Source organism: Pecten maximus, chromosome 10 (genome assembly GCF_902652985.1).
Source record: "Pecten maximus chromosome 10, xPecMax1.1, whole genome shotgun sequence".
Classification (NCBI taxonomy): Eukaryota; Metazoa; Mollusca; class Bivalvia; order Pectinida; family Pectinidae; genus Pecten; species Pecten maximus.
In genome coordinates, this window is record NC_047024.1 from 5,188,737 (window position 1) to 5,206,487 (window position 17,751).

The following is a 17,751-nucleotide window of genomic DNA, read 5'->3' on the forward strand; positions in this document are numbered from 1 at the left end:
GACAGTCGATTATATAAACACATGACCTTTCAATCCCGTATGTAAATGAAGAATCTGGACAGGCTGAGGGAGCAGTTTGAAAAATGGTGTTTTGTTGGAGGAATTCGGCGATGTTTTCACGGATTATTGTGTTTTGTATGTAACAATTCGTATTGAGTGACACGGTAGGTTAAAGATATATGTTTCTAGATGGCGGTAATATATATTATGTGCCGTGTCAGTTTGAATAAATGTGTTTTTTAGTTGATTGAAGTGTGGTGGTGTGCCGTTTCGCTCGTGGCGGAGTTGCCAACCTTGTACTTTTAAACATATTACACATACCAGTCATATCAAAAAAAAAAATTGAAATCACATTTTCTATGCAAGCGCCTGTGCTCTGGTCCTGACATCCTTTGCTTTACCCTAGTGCGAGTTTCCTCTGGTCCTGACACCAGACTAGGACATTACGACAGTTAGACATCTAGTTGTCAGAATGTCCAAGTCTGATGTCAGGACCACAGCAATTAAAACAAATTCAGATGTTCATTATCCACTTCTCAAACTACGGAGTGGATAATGAACATATGATTTTAATTAGATTTGGGGCGGGAGGAAACTCGGGCTATCCTTACCCTCGATAGGGTAACTGACCAGTGTATTTTACAGACCACACTCATTGTTTTTATATTTCTCCTATGTACTATTTAGGATAAGAGGGTTATTATCAATGTTAATAACCCTTAATTTGCTATGTTATTATACTGAGTGATGCGTGAGACAGGAAAGAAATGGAACTAATATATTAATGTTAAAACTAGTATACCGAATAAATAAGGCTATCTGAAATATAAAGTCAAAGATTAAGACCCATAAATAGATTATCCTGAATATGTTGTTTCTCAGAAAAGGGAAAATTTGTAAAATGTGTTTGTGTTTTTTTTCCATAAATGGTCATGTCTTACTGAGTATAGAAATCTAGTACTTATACGTTTCACACGATACACAATGTTCCAGATAACTGTCTCGTGCCAGCAATCAGTGATTTTAATGAGTTCAATGATATTTAAGTTTGATCTTTTCTCCTAAGCCCTCATAGTTATCTGTGGTGTCCTGTAAACAGGAAATCAATTACTAGGATATACATAGTGTGTTATTATTTTGCTGTGCTTTACAGGGAGAACGTTCTTTAATATAGCTATTGAAAAGAATAACTAAATACACGTATGAGCAGAAGAAATACAGAAATGACTTCGACGGACATTTCCATGGTAGCGGTAAGTGATAGGTCAATGGTATCAATAATTCAAGTGGCGTTATCTGATAAAGATACGTGTGTTAGTGTTCTTAAAGTCTGTGGAATATTTCCGAAATAGGGTCCTATAGAAGTCTTCAAAATCACAAACAATCTATATCACAGAAAAAAACATACACATTCAGATATCACAGCACTGCAGATTTACCACATGTTAGGATAACAAAATACGACAAGCACCTAAAATCTGGAATGCTCTCCCAGACCACTTCAGAACAACACCTTTACACACACAATTCAAGCCACTGACAAACAGCTGGTATGGGCCACGATTCAAATGCAGCACACGCAGACAAAACGTTAGAATCTTAGACACACACATAAACATAAAACAAGTGCTATTCTAAAGAGGTAACTCTAATAGAAATATATATATATTTCCAACGATTATTTTTTGCAATTATGTTTTTACAATGTATAGATCTACATTAATTTCTCTGTAAGTGGAGACAGCCAGAACAGACTTCGCTGATAGTGCTAGCCCATGCCCTTAGAAATCTCTGGCTGTGCTGCATTGTCCAAAACTTTTTTTTTGGGAACAGACATATATTCGAATATCTTTCAATTCTATGCCACCATATAGAAGAGACATATATACAGATATATTTGTATTATATATGTCTCTGCCATATAGGCCTAACTCACAATCAGGTAAATACACGTTTTTAATGTTTTATTTCTATTTATTTGTCTTTATCTATTTTGTATTTGTGCATGTCTTTTACTGTTTGAGTCGGTTTTAAATAGGAGTTAAATAATGTTGATTTGTTATGATATGTAGACTACCGCCGTAAAGTTGTTCTTAGGTTATTCAAAATTTGGTAAGAAGAACGCTTTGTTTTACTGCCTGTGTTCTGATTGGTCGATTTCTTAGAAACCTTATTGCATGACAGTGGTTATCATTGGTGTGATTTAAATGCGTGCATCAATTTATGTTTCTGGTACGAAACTAAAAGTTGGAATATAAATGGTAGCACACCAAAATTTATAGCAAGTTGTATATTTTCGTAACCAGGTTGTGTTTTATTAAAATTAATACACGTCTAAGGAAAGGACATAATCAATTTTCTTTAGTTTGTTATTGTATATTTTTAGTTTCGTATTTTTCAGAACACAAAAGCTCATACTGCGCATGCGGGGAATGCTCATCTTGCAAAATGTTTCAGTGTTGTTTACATCGGTTTCCCTGCTGAGGAGCTACCGAAAAAAATGTTTTCCTGGGGGACCGACTATCGGGTAATCGTGTCAACATTATAGATTATATGTGTTGTGTGTTATTCGAATTACCAATCTGTTACCCATGCCGAATGAAGGCTGTTTACTTCTGTAGAGGTGATCCGCGTTGAACTGTTGAACTTGGAGCTACCGTTTGGGTCAAAATGTATAGGCCTATATGATGGTCTTTGTACAGGCAGACATGTCTTAATTCATCCCCGATGATGCATTAGTAGGATTTATTCGGGGTAATATATTTTATATGCAACACTTTTGATAGTACCTGTTGGTATGTTGGTAGACCTACACCTATTACTTTTTTCTACTGACTCGACAATTTAATATATTTAAAGGCATATAGATATCTAGTTAAAAGCTGGACACAAAGCCAGAGAAGATATTGTAAGGTATTTTAAATAAGTAAGTATAATTGGTCCTTTTTATCAAATTCACCCAAAATTCAAAGTTGAAACAACTCGCCAAACCATCATATATCAGAATTCTCGAAGGCTCGAGTCAGCATGTGCATTCTTTGTTCGAAGGGAGTTGAATGGTATTTTAGGGGCGGCGAAACTGTAACGCATTGGACAATGTAACCATAGGTATAGATCTGAGGTTGTGTTGGATCCCTACAGGTCTTGGGCAATTTTTCTTCCACATGGCTATTTGAGGTTCCACCTTTAATACAGCGACCGTTGGTTAATTTAGCAACCATCCCCAGTTCTTGCAACTGTTGATTGAAGTTGTGAACTAAAATCAAGACAGTTGTTAAATTAAAAGTGAAGTCTACAGCTGAACTAAAATAATTCCACCTATGGCAAGCCGTTTTAACATTTAATCCCATTTCCTCTTAAGGGGATGTTTTTTCACTTAAGTGAAAAAGGAATTTCACTTAAGTGAAAAAAGAATTTCACTTAAGTGAAAAAAACATAATGCAAATAATTTATTCACCTTAAGGTGAAAAGAATTTCACTTAAGTGAAATTCTTTTTCACTTAAGTGAAATAAAACATAATGCAAATAAATGTTAATATCCCTTAAGACAAAAAGAATTTCACTTAAGTGAAAAAAATTATGTGCAGACATAATGCAAAATACTTGTCCCTTAAGTGAAATTCTTTTCATCTTAAGGTAAATAAAACTGACCATATGTCCATAAAGTCACTCTGTCCTCCTATCCACCCCATGGTATAATGGAATGAACCCCTTGGACCTGTCAACTAAGAAACAGCGTGAGTAAACTTTAACTTTGATACGTTCTTATCACTTATCATAAGGGAAATAAATAAAACATATATTTAATGGAATTAAAACATAAGTGAAAGTAAATCATATGGGAAATAGTAACTGTATTGATTTTACTAACAACAAATGAAGTAGAGAAAAGGTCTCGAATTGGTCAGAAATTAAACACCCAATGCTTGGTCAATAGATCGACTAGTCCATATCTGATTCATGAGAGTGGGTGTCCGATTTACTCAACAGCAGCATTTGCATTATGTTTTATTTCACTTAAGTGAAAAAGATTTTCCCTTAAGATGAATAAAATTTATTTCACTTAAGTGAAATTCTTTTTCACTTAAGTGAAATAAAACATAATGCAAAAAAAAGTCTTTTAACCTTAAGGTAAAAAGTATTTCACTTAAGTGAAATAAATTTGAAGCATATTTTACCTTAAGAGGAAATGGGATTAAATGTTAAAACGGCTTGCCATATCCACCAACCAAACAACAAGCAGTGTCGTTAATGGGAGTGAGGAGTGTGGCAGAGGGTGATCGTGTGTCAAACAAGACGAACTCTTCTTTGTGAATTCTCTGTCATTTATTTGCATTGGTATGATGAATATAATAACCTTGAGATTTTACAAACAGATATAAAATTATAAAACCATACAGATTACACATTCACACAATCCTATCAAACATGAGATAAGGGAGGTAACTCATGCATATTTTACTTTTCGCTCTTTATTGGATATAAAATTAGATACATGTAATCCTTTGCTAAATATTAAATACTTAAAAAACATTATTAAACAATATATAAGTATGGCATACCTGTGTAAAGCATAGAGCTGTTGTATTTCACATTACCGGGTATACAATTCCTGACAAACTGAAAATCTGTACTGTAGATTAAATAAAATCATAGTGTTTTCTAAATTACCCGGTATGTCGAAATCTCATTACATAAATGAGAAAACTTTGATATATAATCTGCAAGTAGTCCAATTTATTAAATTATATGACTTTGGAAAGGTTCAGCGTCAATCTTTTTAAATAGTCAAAAAGTACTCAAATTCAAATATTAAAATACATCCACCACTTAATTAATCATGTTAACTTAATGAGGCATATAGATTAGAGTTTAAAGTATCGCAATTAACACATATAAAATTATGAGAAAGCTTACTGTCATCAAAACCCTCCGTCCTCTAGATCTGAGTCCACAAAAAAAGGGTGCTGGTTAAACAACGACCAAAGACAAAGAAACTTGCGCCAAAATGATGTTGCACCATCCAGATTCCCTAAGTCTTTGATGTAAAGGATCTAGTTAAACTTCACTTAATTGGCTTAAAATCTCACTTAGACCCCTTCCTGCATATGATTACTGGACTGTCAATATCAAATGAGGTATATTTGGTAGCTCACACTTCACACATGTTTACTGATGTTTACATTTTTTACAAACAAACTAGAAGCTCAGACTTGTCTCCAATGCATGCATATATGACAGTCAGAAGATTAGGGGACAGTCCTTAATTAGAAAGACATTCGTTGTATTGAAGAATGAGCCTGGTGTTACTTTTAAGAAGTTACTTGTGGCAATTTCTATTTATGTAGCAAGATCGTCAAACAAAAATAAATTGTGCTTGCATTCCCCAGGCAGTTTGGATTTAAATGCTTCGGACCTCCAAAATCTGGGGGGTATGCTCTAACCAATTGAGGTACCTAGTTGGCACCTGTGATCTAACTAGTCCAGTTTTGCTTCACTCTTCCTTTCTTTAAGAAAGTGTTGTATATTTAGTTGGGCACCAAATGTAACAAGAGATGAAAAATGCAACAACCAGTCTGACATAGATCAATCAGAACTGTTCTGCTCCACAATACATATAGATAATACAAAGTCATGATACTAAATTTATACTTTGTGCAGTTATATCCTAAATTAATCATCATCCACTATAATTAAAACGATTTATCTTTTCAGTGTATATCATGTCTGAGTATTGAAGAATGAACAACAAACTGATAAAATTAGAGCCAGCTATATAACCAGTATCTGCTGCCATACAGCTACAGTGATTTTATACTAACTCTAGTACTACACTCCACCACAATGGCAGAAGTCAATGTCAGAGTAGCCGTGAGGGTAAGTAGTTATTGCCAGCTTAACCAGATACTGGCACAAGACAACTTAAGTTTTTGTTTTTCATGGATATTTAATGATATATGGCTGAATAAAGAGACAGAACTGTTTTTTTTTATCTGTTTTTGTCAACATTTCATAATTTAACCTTGTTGTCTTAAAAAAGATTGCATTACACTTTTTTACATGCTAAAAGTTTAGTAAGGGGCATAATCTTGTCACATTGTTTTGGTTTTTGTGCATGATGAATCAATATTGATGTATTTTTACAAAACTTGCTAGGGCACGGCATTGTGGGTTCCCTATTATAATCATTGTATACGTATGTCTGTTCATCAGCTCTTTGTTTCTGGATATTATCTCAGAATCTAGAAGGCCAAACTTTTTGAAGCACTTTTGCACTGTAATGTGCAGATGTGCAATATGGGTTAAAAGATTTCAAAGATCAAAGTTACTGTTACCAAAAATAAACTGGGTAATACTGAAAAAAAATCAATTTAAGAAGGTCAGACTTTCTGAAATTTTACATAAATGCAGCTGCACAATAAGGGTATAAAAGTTCCTAAAGTCAAGGTCCCTGTTACTAAAAATAGAATCCAGGAATATACTGTCAAGAATATATCGTATAAGATACAGAAGGCTCTCAACTGAAATAACATATGGTTATACACTGTGTATCATCTGTACTATACAGATGTACAATATGAAACCTTGTTCCTTCACTATATTTTCCTAATATCATTATCATGTATACTAGTTTGTTGTAATTTGTATATTTGGAGCATATACACTGTAATTAAGTAGTAATTCATTGTCAATGTAACACTTGGTTAAACTTCAGTTTTAGAAACAGACATTATTGGCCCTCAGTATGTCAGTAATCCAGGTTTAGAGACAGAGACATTGTTGGGCCGTCAGTGTGTCAGTAATCTAGGTTCAGAGACAGACATTGTTGGGCCCTCAGTGTGTCGGTAATCTAGGTATAGAGACAGAGACATTGTTGGGCCCTCAGTGTGTCAGTAATCTAGGTCTAGAGACAGAGACATGGTTGGGCCTTCAGTGTGTCAGTAATCTAGGTCTAGAGACAGAGACATTGTTGGGCCGTCAGTGTGTCAGTAATCTAGGTCTAGAGACAGAGACATTGTTGGGCCCTCAGTGTGTCAGTAATCTAGGTCTAGAGACAGAGACATTGTTGGGCCGTCAGTGTGTCAGTAATCTAGGTCTAGGGACAGAGACATTGTTGGGCCGTCAGTGTGTCAGTAATCTAGGTCTAGGGACAGAGACATTGTTGGGCCATCAGTGTGTCAGTAATCTAGGTCTAGAGACAGAGACATTGTTGGGCCGTCAGTGTGTCAGTAATCTAGGTCTAGGGACAGAGACATTGTTGGGCCGTCAGTGTGTCAGTAATCTAGGTCTAGAGACAGAGACATTGTTGGGCCCTCAGTGTGTCAGTAATCTAGGTCAAGAGACAGAGATATTGTTGGACCCTTAGTGTGTCAGTAATCTAGGTCTAGAGACAGAGACATTGTTGGGCCCTCAGTGTGTCAGTAATCTAGGTCTAGGGACAGAGACATTGTTGGGCCGTCAGTGTGTCAGTAATCTAGGTCTAGAGACAGAGACATTGTTGGGCTGTCGGTGTGTCAGTAATCTAGGTATAGAGACAGAGACATTGTTGGGCCCTCAGTGTGTCAGTAATCTAGGTCTAGAGACAGAGACATTGTTGGGCCGTCAGTGTGTCAGTAATCTAGGTCTAGAGACAGAGACATTGTTGGGCCGTCAGTGTGTCAGTAATCTAGGTCTAGAGACAGAGACATTGTTGGGCCGTCAGTGTGTCAGTAATCTAGGTCTAGAGACAGAGACATTGTTGGGCCGTCAGTGTGTCAGTAATCTAGGTCTAGAGACAGATACATTGTTGGGCCCTCAGTGTGTCAGTAATCTAGGTCTAGAGACAGAGACATTGTTGGGCCGTCAGTGTGTCAGTAATCTAGGTCTAGAGACAGAGACATTGTTGGGCCGTCAGTGTGTCAGTAATCTAGGTCTAGAGACAGATACATTGTTGGGCCCTCAGTGTGTCAGTTATCTAGGTCTAGAGACAGAGACATTGTTGGGCCGTCAGTGTGTCAGTAATCTAGGTCTAGAGACAGAGACATTGTTGGGCCGTCAGTGTGTCAGTAATCTAGGTCTAGAGACAGAGACATTGTTGGGCCGTCAGTGTGTCAGTAATCTAGGTCTAGAGACAGAGACATTGTTGGGCCGTCAGTGTGTCAGCCATCTAGGTCTAGAGACAGAGACATTGTTGGGCCCTCAGTGTGTCAGTAATCTAGGTCTAGAGACAGAGACATTGTTGGGCCCTCAGTGTGTCAGTAATCTAGGTTTAGAGACAGAGACATTGTTGGGCCCTTAGTGTGTCAGTAATCTAGGTCTAGAGACAGAGACATTGTTGGGCCCTCAGTGTGTCAGTAATCTAGGTTTAGAGACAGACATTGTTGGGCCGTCAGTGTGTCAGTAATCTAGGTCTAGAGACAGAGACATTGTTGGGGTGTCAGTAATCTAGGTCTAGAGACAGAGACATTGTTGGGCCGTCAGTGTGTCAGTAATCTAGGTCTAGAAACAGAGACATTGTTGGGCCCTTAGTGTGTCAGTAATCTAGGTCTAGAAACAGAGACATTGTTGGGCCGTCAGTGTGTCAGTAATCTAGGTCTAGAAACAGAGACATTGTTGGGCCCTCAGTGTGTCAGTAATCCAGGTTTAGAGACAGAGACGTCGACATTGTTGGCCGTCAGTAATCTAGGTTTAGAGACAGAGACATTGTTGGGCCCTCAGTGTGTCAGTAATCTAGGTTTAGAGACAGAGACATTGTTGGGCCGTCAGTGTGTCAGCCATCTAGGTCTAGAGACAGAGACATTGTTGGCCCTTAGTATGTGAGTTATCCAGGTATAGAGACAGAGACATTGTTGGACCCTTAGTGTGTCAGTAAGTTTTAAACTTTATTGTTGTGATTCGTTACCTCTGTAGTAATTTGTGTTACTGAACTTTTTTAGGTACGCCCACTGCTACCAAAGGAGAAGATTGCTGGAGAGGAGATCTGTGTGAGGGTCTTACCCAATACAAAACAGGTGGTTGTGGGCAAGGACAGAGCCTTTACATTTGATTATGTTTTATCCTCAAAGACAGCTCAGGTATGTTCAAAAGACAAGTTTTCACAGTCCATAAAACCCCACTTAACTGCTGTGGATCAGTCTTTGTTGTACAAACATATACGAGTTCTCACAGTCGCTAAAACTGACTCAAACCCTTGCGGGTTGGTCTTTGTGGTACGCACATTTTTAGCCCAATTTAGATATCACACCAATTTGTATCTGTACAGGATGACGTTTACAAGTCTTGTGTTGAATCCCTGGTGAAGAGCACCTTTGATGGCTACAATGCTACTGTGTTTGCCTACGGTCAGACGGTAAGATGTCTATATTTTGTGTGCATATTAGGTTATAATGATTAGGTGGAAAAAAGCATCACCTACAAACTCTCCTCCTGTAATATCCATTATTAGCCATAAAATTAGAGCACATGTTCATTAATATAAGACAAGGAACCATCATAAATCATTGTTTTCCACATTTTGAAGCAGTTTATATGAAAATGGATAATGATTAATGATTGGTTTGAAGAAAAAAAACATACCCTCATCTAATGAAATAATGGGAAAAAGTAACTCCTTCTCACATCTCTTTTTAGAAAAATTAGTCGGTAACTAAGTAATTGATTTTATTTAGCATTGCAGTCATATAAAATCTTAATAATTGTTTAATTTTCCCCTTTCTCTCTGATTTCAGGGTTCTGGTAAGACATTTACTATTGGAGGAGGAAATATCTCCTGTGAAGAAGAATATGGGATTATACCTAGAGCTCTTAAGGAAATATTTGACACCATAGAGGTAAATATGTAAACTATCTATAAAATAAAAGGAATACTTCTTGATAAAATCTGGGCAATATATGAAATTTTGGAAAAAAAATGCAAATGGAAGGAATGTTATTTTAGTTAAATGTTTGCCCCTTTACTGGCAGCAGAATACAGGCATGTTTCTGCACATGTAAACACATACAACATCTGGTAGTGTGACAAGGGAGGTAATAGTGTCATTTAAATTAAGGATATGCAGAAGATATTTTTATTGAAACAATGTATTCATTTGTAAACAACTCCCAGATCAAACAGAACTGATCCAAATCAGTAATCAAGCATCATTTTTACAGTCAAAGAAAGAAGACCAAGAAGTTCCTGGTGAAGGTTTCTTATATAGAGATTTACAAGGAGGAACTTCAGGACCTGCTGGACACAGAAACATCCTACAAGGATCTCCATGTCCGTGAGGACGACAAAGGCAACACAGGTAACTAGTTTATCTCTCCATGTCCGTGAGGACGACAAAGGCAACACAGGTAACTAGTTTATCTCTCCATGTCTGTGAGGACGACAAAGGCAACACAGGTAACTAGTTTATCTCTCCATGTCCGTGAGGACGACAAAGGCAACACAGGTAACTAGTTTATCTCTCCATGTCCGTGAGGACGACAAAGGCAACACAGGTAACTAGTTTATCTCTCCATGTCCGTGAGGACGACAAAGGCAACACAGGTAACTAGTTTATCTCTCCATGTCTGTGAGGACGACAAAGGCAACACAGGTAACTAGTTTATCTCTCCATGTCCGTGAGGACGACAAAGGCAACACAGGTAACTCGTTTATCTCTCCATGTCTGTGAGGACGACAAAGGCAACACAGGTAACTAATTTATCTCTCCATGTCCGTGAGGATGACAGGCAACACAGGTAACTAGTTTATCTATCCATGTCAGTGAGGTTGACAAAGGCAACACAGGTAACTAGTTTATCTCTCCATGTCAGTGAGGATGACAAAGGCAACACAGGTAACTAGTTTATCTCTCCATGTCCGTGAGGATGATAAAGGCAACACAGGTAACTAGTTTATCTCTCCATGTCCTTTAGGACGACAAAGGCAACACAGGTAACTAGTTTATCTCTCCATGTCCGTGAGGATGACAGGCAACACAGGTAACTAGTTTATCTCTCCATGTCAGTGAGGATGACAAAGGCAACACAGGTAACTAGTTTATCTCTCCATGTCAGTGAGGATGATAAAGGCAACACAGGTAACTAGTTTATCTCTCCATGTCCTTTAGGACGACAAAGGCAACACAGATAACTAGTTTATCTCTCCATGTCCGTGAGGATGACAGGCAACACAGGTAAATAGTTTATCTCTCCATGTCCGTGAGGACGACAAAGGCAACACAGGTAACTAGTTTATCTCTCCACGTCCGTGAGGACGACAAAGGCAACACAGGTAACTAGTTTATCACTCCATGTCCGTGAGGACGACAAAGGCAACACAGGTAACTAGTTTATCTCTCCATGTCCGTGAGGACGACAAAGGCAACACAGGTAAATAGTTTATCTCTCCATGTCTGTGAGGACGACAAAGGCAACACAGGTAACTAGTTTATCCCTCCATGTCCGTGAGAACGACAAAGGCAACACAGGTAACTAGTTTATCTCACTATGTCTGTGAGGAAGACAAAGGCAACACAGGTAACTAGTTTATCTCACTATGTTCGTGAGGACGACAAAGGCAACACAGGTAACTAGTTTATCTCTCCATGTCCGTGAGAATGACAAAGGCAACACTGGTAACTAGTTTATCTCTCCATGTCCGTGAGGACGACAAAGGCAACACAGGTAACTAGTTTATCTCTCCATGTCCGTGAGGACGACAAAGGCAACACAGGTAACTAGTTTATCTCTCCATGTCCGTGAGGACGACAAAGGCAACACAGGTAACTAGTTTATCTCACTATGTCTGTGAGGAAGACAAAGGCAACACAGGTAACTAGTTTATCTCACTATGTTCGTTAGGACGACAAAGGCAACACAGGTAACTAGTTTATCTCTCCATGTCCGTGAGAATGACAAAGGCAACACAGGTAACTAGTTTATCTCTCCATGTCCGTGAGGACGACAAAGGCAACACTGGTAACTAGTTTATCTCTCCATGTCTGTGAGGACAACAAAGGCAACACAGGTAACTAGTTTATCTCACTATGTCCGTGAGGACAACAAAGGCAACACAGGTAACTAGTTTATCTCTCCATGTCCCTGAGGAAGACAAAGGCAACACAGGTAACTAGTTTATCTCTCCATGTCCGTGAGGACGACAAAGGCAACACAGGTAACTAGTTTATCTCTCCATGTCCGTGAGGACGACAAAGGCAACACAGGTAACTAGTTTATCTCTCCATGTCCCTGAGGAAGACAAAGGCAACACAGGTAACTAGTTTATCTCTCTATGTCTGTGAGGTAACACAGGTAACTAGTTTATCTCTCTATGTCTGTGAGGTAACACAGGTAACTAGTTTATCTCTCCATGTCCGTGAGGATGACAAAGGCAACACCGGTAACTAGTTTATCTCTCCATGTCAGTGAGGATGACAAAGGCAACACAGGTAACTAGTTTATCTCTCCATGTCCTTGAGGACGACAAAGGCAACACAGGTAACTAGTTTATCTCTCTATGTCTGTGAGGATGACAAAGGCAACACAGGTAACTAGTTTATCTCTCCATGTCCGTGAGGACGACAAAGGCAACACAGGTAACTAGTTTATCTCTCCATGTCTGTGAGGACAACAAAGGCAACACAGGTAACTAGTTTATCTCTCCATGTCTGTGAGGACAACACAGGTAACTAGTTTATCTCTCCATGTCCGTGAGGACAACAAAGGCAACACAGGTAACTAGTTTATCTCTCCATGTCTGTGAGGACGACAAAGGCAACACAGGTAACTAGTTCATCTCTCCATGTCCGTGAGGACGACAAAGGCAACACAGGTAACTAGTTTATCTCTCCATGTCCGTGAGGACGACAAAGGCAACACAGGTAACTAGTTTATCTGTATGTCTATCAGTGTCTAAGGGAATATCACAATCTAAAGTTATGTACGGTTGAATGTCATTTATTTGAAGCTAAGAGAATCAAAAAACAGTATTGTTATATCTTGTCATATTTGATAAATTTGATTGAGTATTATGAAAGTTATATTTTTTGAATTTTAAATAAATATGATAAACATTGTAGTATTGTGAAAGTTGGAACTGTTTTCTGGGTTTTGCAAACAAATATAATGGGTGTTTTATTTAAATCTTTAGACTCTTGAAAATGAATGTTCACAAGCTCACAATTGATTCAACAAATTTCAGTGATTATTGGAGCCCGTGAAGTGGACTGTGAGTCGCTGGATGACGTGATGACTTTACTTGAGGCAGGGACAGCTGTCAGACAGACAGGGTCGACTCAGATGAATGAACAATCAAGTCGCTCACATTCCATATTTACTGTTGTTATAGGTACATGTTAAAGTCATCTGCTAACTCTGCATACTCTAAACTGTGAAGTCTTTAAAGCAATACTTTCTGTACTCTAATCTACAAACTCAGTACCTAAACAATACTTTCTGTACTCTTGTCCACAAACTCAGTACCTGAATAATTCTTTCTGTTCTCTTGTCTGGTAACTTGGTACCTAACTTCTCTCCGAAAGTCCCACTTCCAAGTTTTAACATGTTTCATATCTGTTTTGCTGGACAGGAGATTTTTGATATTTCCCTAGTTATCCGTTTGATAACATATCACTTGTGTTTTCCTTAAGAACAAAAATGGACAGAAGCTGATGTTATGGCCGGAAAGAGAAAACCTAGTGAGAGTTCTGAAGTTGTTGATGAAGGTAAGTGTTATGTTCCTAGTAAGCTATGTATGTTTCAGTTTTGTTTGTGATTTTCATATATAACTTATGTTGTAAATTGGTTTTTACGTAAAAGCTTATTTTATACTGGTAAATTATATTTCATTCCTCTCGGGACCAGAGGAAGATTGTGTTGAAGTTTGAGCAGTAATCATATTTTTGTACTTTTGTGTTGGCTCAGAAGTGCTTTGTTATATAAACTGCTATTAAATATAAACCGACGGTATTAATTCCAGCATTATTATGTTGATTTATTCTGTTGTATGGCTGTCTGTATTTCAGCCATCAACCTACCACAAGGTTTGTGTATTATGTTTGTCACTACTTTGATTTGTTTTGGCACTTTTGATATAATATGTATGTTTTATCTTTAAAGCTACACTGTTTCTCATAGATTATTTCTTGCTTGTAAATCTAACATTGTGTTTTGCACATTTTTGATAGGTAGCTATGCCGTCTCCTTCCTGCCTTGCTCTTATGACTTGTCTTTGTTCACAGTTGTTAGTGGATACAGCTGGGTTACCCAAACGTTTGTGTGGATACAGCTGGGTTACCAAAACGTTTGTGTGGATACAGCTGTGTTACCCAAGTGTTTGTGTGGATACAGCTGGGTTACCCAAACGTTTGTGTGGATACAGCTGTGTTACCCAAACGTTTGTGTGGATACAGTTGTGTTACCCAAACGTTTGTGTGGATACAGTTGGGTTACCCAAACGTTTGTGTGGATACAGTTGGGTTACCCAAACGTTTGTGTGGGTACAGCTGGGTTACCCAAACGTTTGTGTGGATACAGCTGGGTTACCCAAACGTTTGTGTGGATACAGTTGTGTTACCCAAACGTTTGTGTGGATACAGTTGGGTTACCCAAACGTTTGTGTGGATACAGTTGGGTTACCCAAACGTTTGTGTGGGTACAGCTGGGTTACCCAAACGTTTGTGTGGATACAGCTGGGTTACCCAAACGTTTGTGTGGATACAGTTGTGTTACCCAAACGTTTGTGTGGATACAGCTGTGTTACCCAAACGTTTGTGTGGATACAGCTGGGTTACCCAAACGTTTGTGTGGATACAGCTGGGTTACCCAAACGTTTGTGTGGATACAGCTGTGTTACCCAAACGTTTGTGTGGATACAGCTGGGTTACCCAAATGTTTGTGTGGATACAGCCGGGTTACCCAAACGTTTGTGTGGATACAGCTTGGTTACCCAAACATTTGTGTGGATACAGTTGGGTTACCCAAACGTTTGTGTGGATACAGCTGTGTTACCCAAACGTTTGTGTGGATACAGCTGGGTTACCCAAACGTTTGTGTGGATACAGTTGTGTTACCCAAGTGTTTGTGTGGATACAGTTGGGTTACCCAAACGTTTGTGTGGGTACAGCTGGGTTACCCAAACGTTTGTGTGGGTACGGCTGGGTTACCCAAACGTTTGTGTGGGTACAGCTGTGTTACCCAAACGTTTGTGTGGGTACGGCTGGGTTACCCAAACGTTTGTGTGGGTACGGCTGGGTTACCCAAACGTTTGTGTGGGTACGGCTGTGTTACCCAAGTGTTTGTGTGGATACAGTTGGGTTACCCAAACGTTTGTGTGCTCACTGAATCCAGACTTGGAAAAATGCTTTAAACACAAACTAATTCTGAATTTGATGAAGGATTTTTTTGTTTGTGAAATACTGTATAATATAGATGATTCCTTGTTAGGTGATTGTTCTGTTTAATGGGATATGCTGTATGGTAAAGTGTAGTTATTAATGATTTGTGGGATGATATAATGTCCAGAATTGTGTAGAGATTAATTTTTTTCTCTCTGCATGAATTATTCAGAGATTCCTCAAGCAGATGTTAATTAAAATGTCTTTATCTACATTTCACATGGATGATTTCTTCTGTCATTGATTACCACGAGTTGTAACAGTGAACTGAATATATTGCGGTATCATCAATCTGACAAACGTGATGATATTACTTGATAGTAATGTGGTTACCAAGTCATTATGTCATCCTATAGTGGGTTGTGATGTCTGTAGAGTTAAGGTGAATATAAGCTAACTTTTCTCAAGGTAGAAAAATACCAGGTTTACCTACCAAAAAATGGACTGTACTTGTAGTGTGAAAGAATCATTTCACCAACTTTTTTAGATTTGTGTAGAAATTTAATCATTAACTTCCTAATTTGTGTAGAGATTCAATCGTTATCTTTTGATTTATTTTAAACATTGAATTTTTAACTAACTCTAACTTGATTTGTAGAGATTGAGTTGTTGACAGCATTGTTATATTTCATTCTACACTGGTTATGTTTTCACTTCACTGCAATCATAACCTCGTATCCTAAAAGGTCTTGCCATCCTCTTCGAAAAAACAAGTGTTCTTATAATAAGTGTTTTTTCTTTTTAATTTGAATTTTTGCGTTTTATTTTACAGTACTAAATCCACCTCAGATTTTAGATAATTATAAACAACTGCCTATATAATGATAAATTTGTTAATTTCTAGTTTTAGTTGGTTGCATTTGAAAAAAAAAGAAGCCTTTCATTTTTCTATTTTAGGAGAAATGCATAGGGTAGAAAAAGATTCTGATTTATAAAAATACTTCACATGCAACTTCTAAAGATTTGGTGCTGTATAATACGTACTGTACATAATGAATATAAACTACTGAGATAAGTAAACAAACTTTAGAATACAAATTTGTGAACATTTTATGAAGAACATCAATAAATAAGCACTTCACTGTATAGAGAGTTAAGACCAGCAAACACATTTTAATTTATTTAATTTTACCTTGACCACACTGCTTAACCTTACATGGTTTTTGGTATGTTGTATTTACAGAAAGTGTCTAATTTTAGATTGGTTACCACACACTGTATATACAGCCAGGTACAGAATATGTCTTACCTTAGATTGCTTACTACACATTTTGTTTACATACAGGTACAGAATATGTCTTACCTTAGATTGCTTACTACACATTTTGTTTACATACAGGTACAGAATATGTCTTACCATAGATTGATCCCATGATGCACTTGTTAAATTAATTTTCTTTAACATTTTCACTTTTTCACTAACCCAAATGAATTAAGTTTTCCAGTACATATCTGTCAAGGGGTCAAATCTTCAGTTAAGAAAATCTTACAAAACTGGATTTAAAAAAAATTGTTACTTAAATTCAACCCTTTTGTTCTGCTTAAACAGCTTAATGACAGCCTCATACAATGTTAGTACCGGGTAATCCACTTAGTGTTAATGATAGCAGACATTAGATCAGGGGAAATTACAGGTTTAATTTTCCAAATCTTCTGATCAGAATGGGGTCAAAATATTGTACTTGAGATTATTAGATTTACTGTAATTAACTGAGAGTACATGACATTGTATAGATAAAAACTTGAGACGTGGCAGGTATGCTCACAGCAGAATCGCCCCTGATACAAACTTTTCTAGTGTTTTCTTCATTCTTTTAAAGAGACATTTAACAGACTATCTAAGCAAGACAATATTTCTTTTATTAGATAAATATATAACATACTGGTAAGCATATTATCATTATGTTGAAAGTACATAAGAGGATCTTTTAACATCACTGATACATATAATGCTGCTCATTTCAATACCTTCTAGTGGTTTCTAACAAAAGGAACTGATACATGTATTGCTACTCATTTCAATACCTTCTAGTGGTTTCTAACAAAAGGAACTGATACATGTATTGCTACTCATTTCAATACCTTCTAGTGGTTTCTAACAAAAGGATGTAATGTCCTAAGAACACTTAAGATTACTGTCTTACTTTTCAGAATTGTTTGGAGAATAAAAGATGTCTCTAGAGAGGTCAAGGTTTATTCTGTCGTGTGACTTTCTCTAACAGCACATCAGTTCAGTTTGATTTCCATTTTCATATTCGTATGATTTTATAAAAACACAAACTTTGAATCTTTCCAGATATTACCCACTGTATGTCAGGTAAATTCCATTTTGTGGATCTTGCGGGATCTGAACGTGCTCACAGGACTGGCAATGTTGGAGACAGATTCAAAGGTACGGATTAAAAAC

General features: G+C 37.5%; 1 protein-coding gene across 1 annotated transcript in view; it reads left to right on the top strand.

The window, feature by feature from the left end:
• The first annotated feature begins 2,425 nt into the window (after positions 1-2,425).
• Positions 2,426-17,751, top strand: part of LOC117335544 (kinesin-like protein KIF27) — a 55,294-nt gene continuing 39,968 nt past the window's right edge. Inside the window, 10 exon segments of the mRNA XM_033895614.1 lie at positions 2,426-2,527; positions 5,716-5,877; positions 8,916-9,053; positions 9,242-9,328; positions 9,708-9,817; positions 10,138-10,268; positions 13,151-13,297; positions 13,599-13,673; positions 13,974-13,991; positions 17,641-17,736. Of these exon segments, the coding sequence (XP_033751505.1) occupies positions 5,845-5,877; positions 8,916-9,053; positions 9,242-9,328; positions 9,708-9,817; positions 10,138-10,268; positions 13,151-13,297; positions 13,599-13,673; positions 13,974-13,991; positions 17,641-17,736 (835 nt within the window). The 5' untranslated portion in view covers positions 2,426-2,527; positions 5,716-5,844.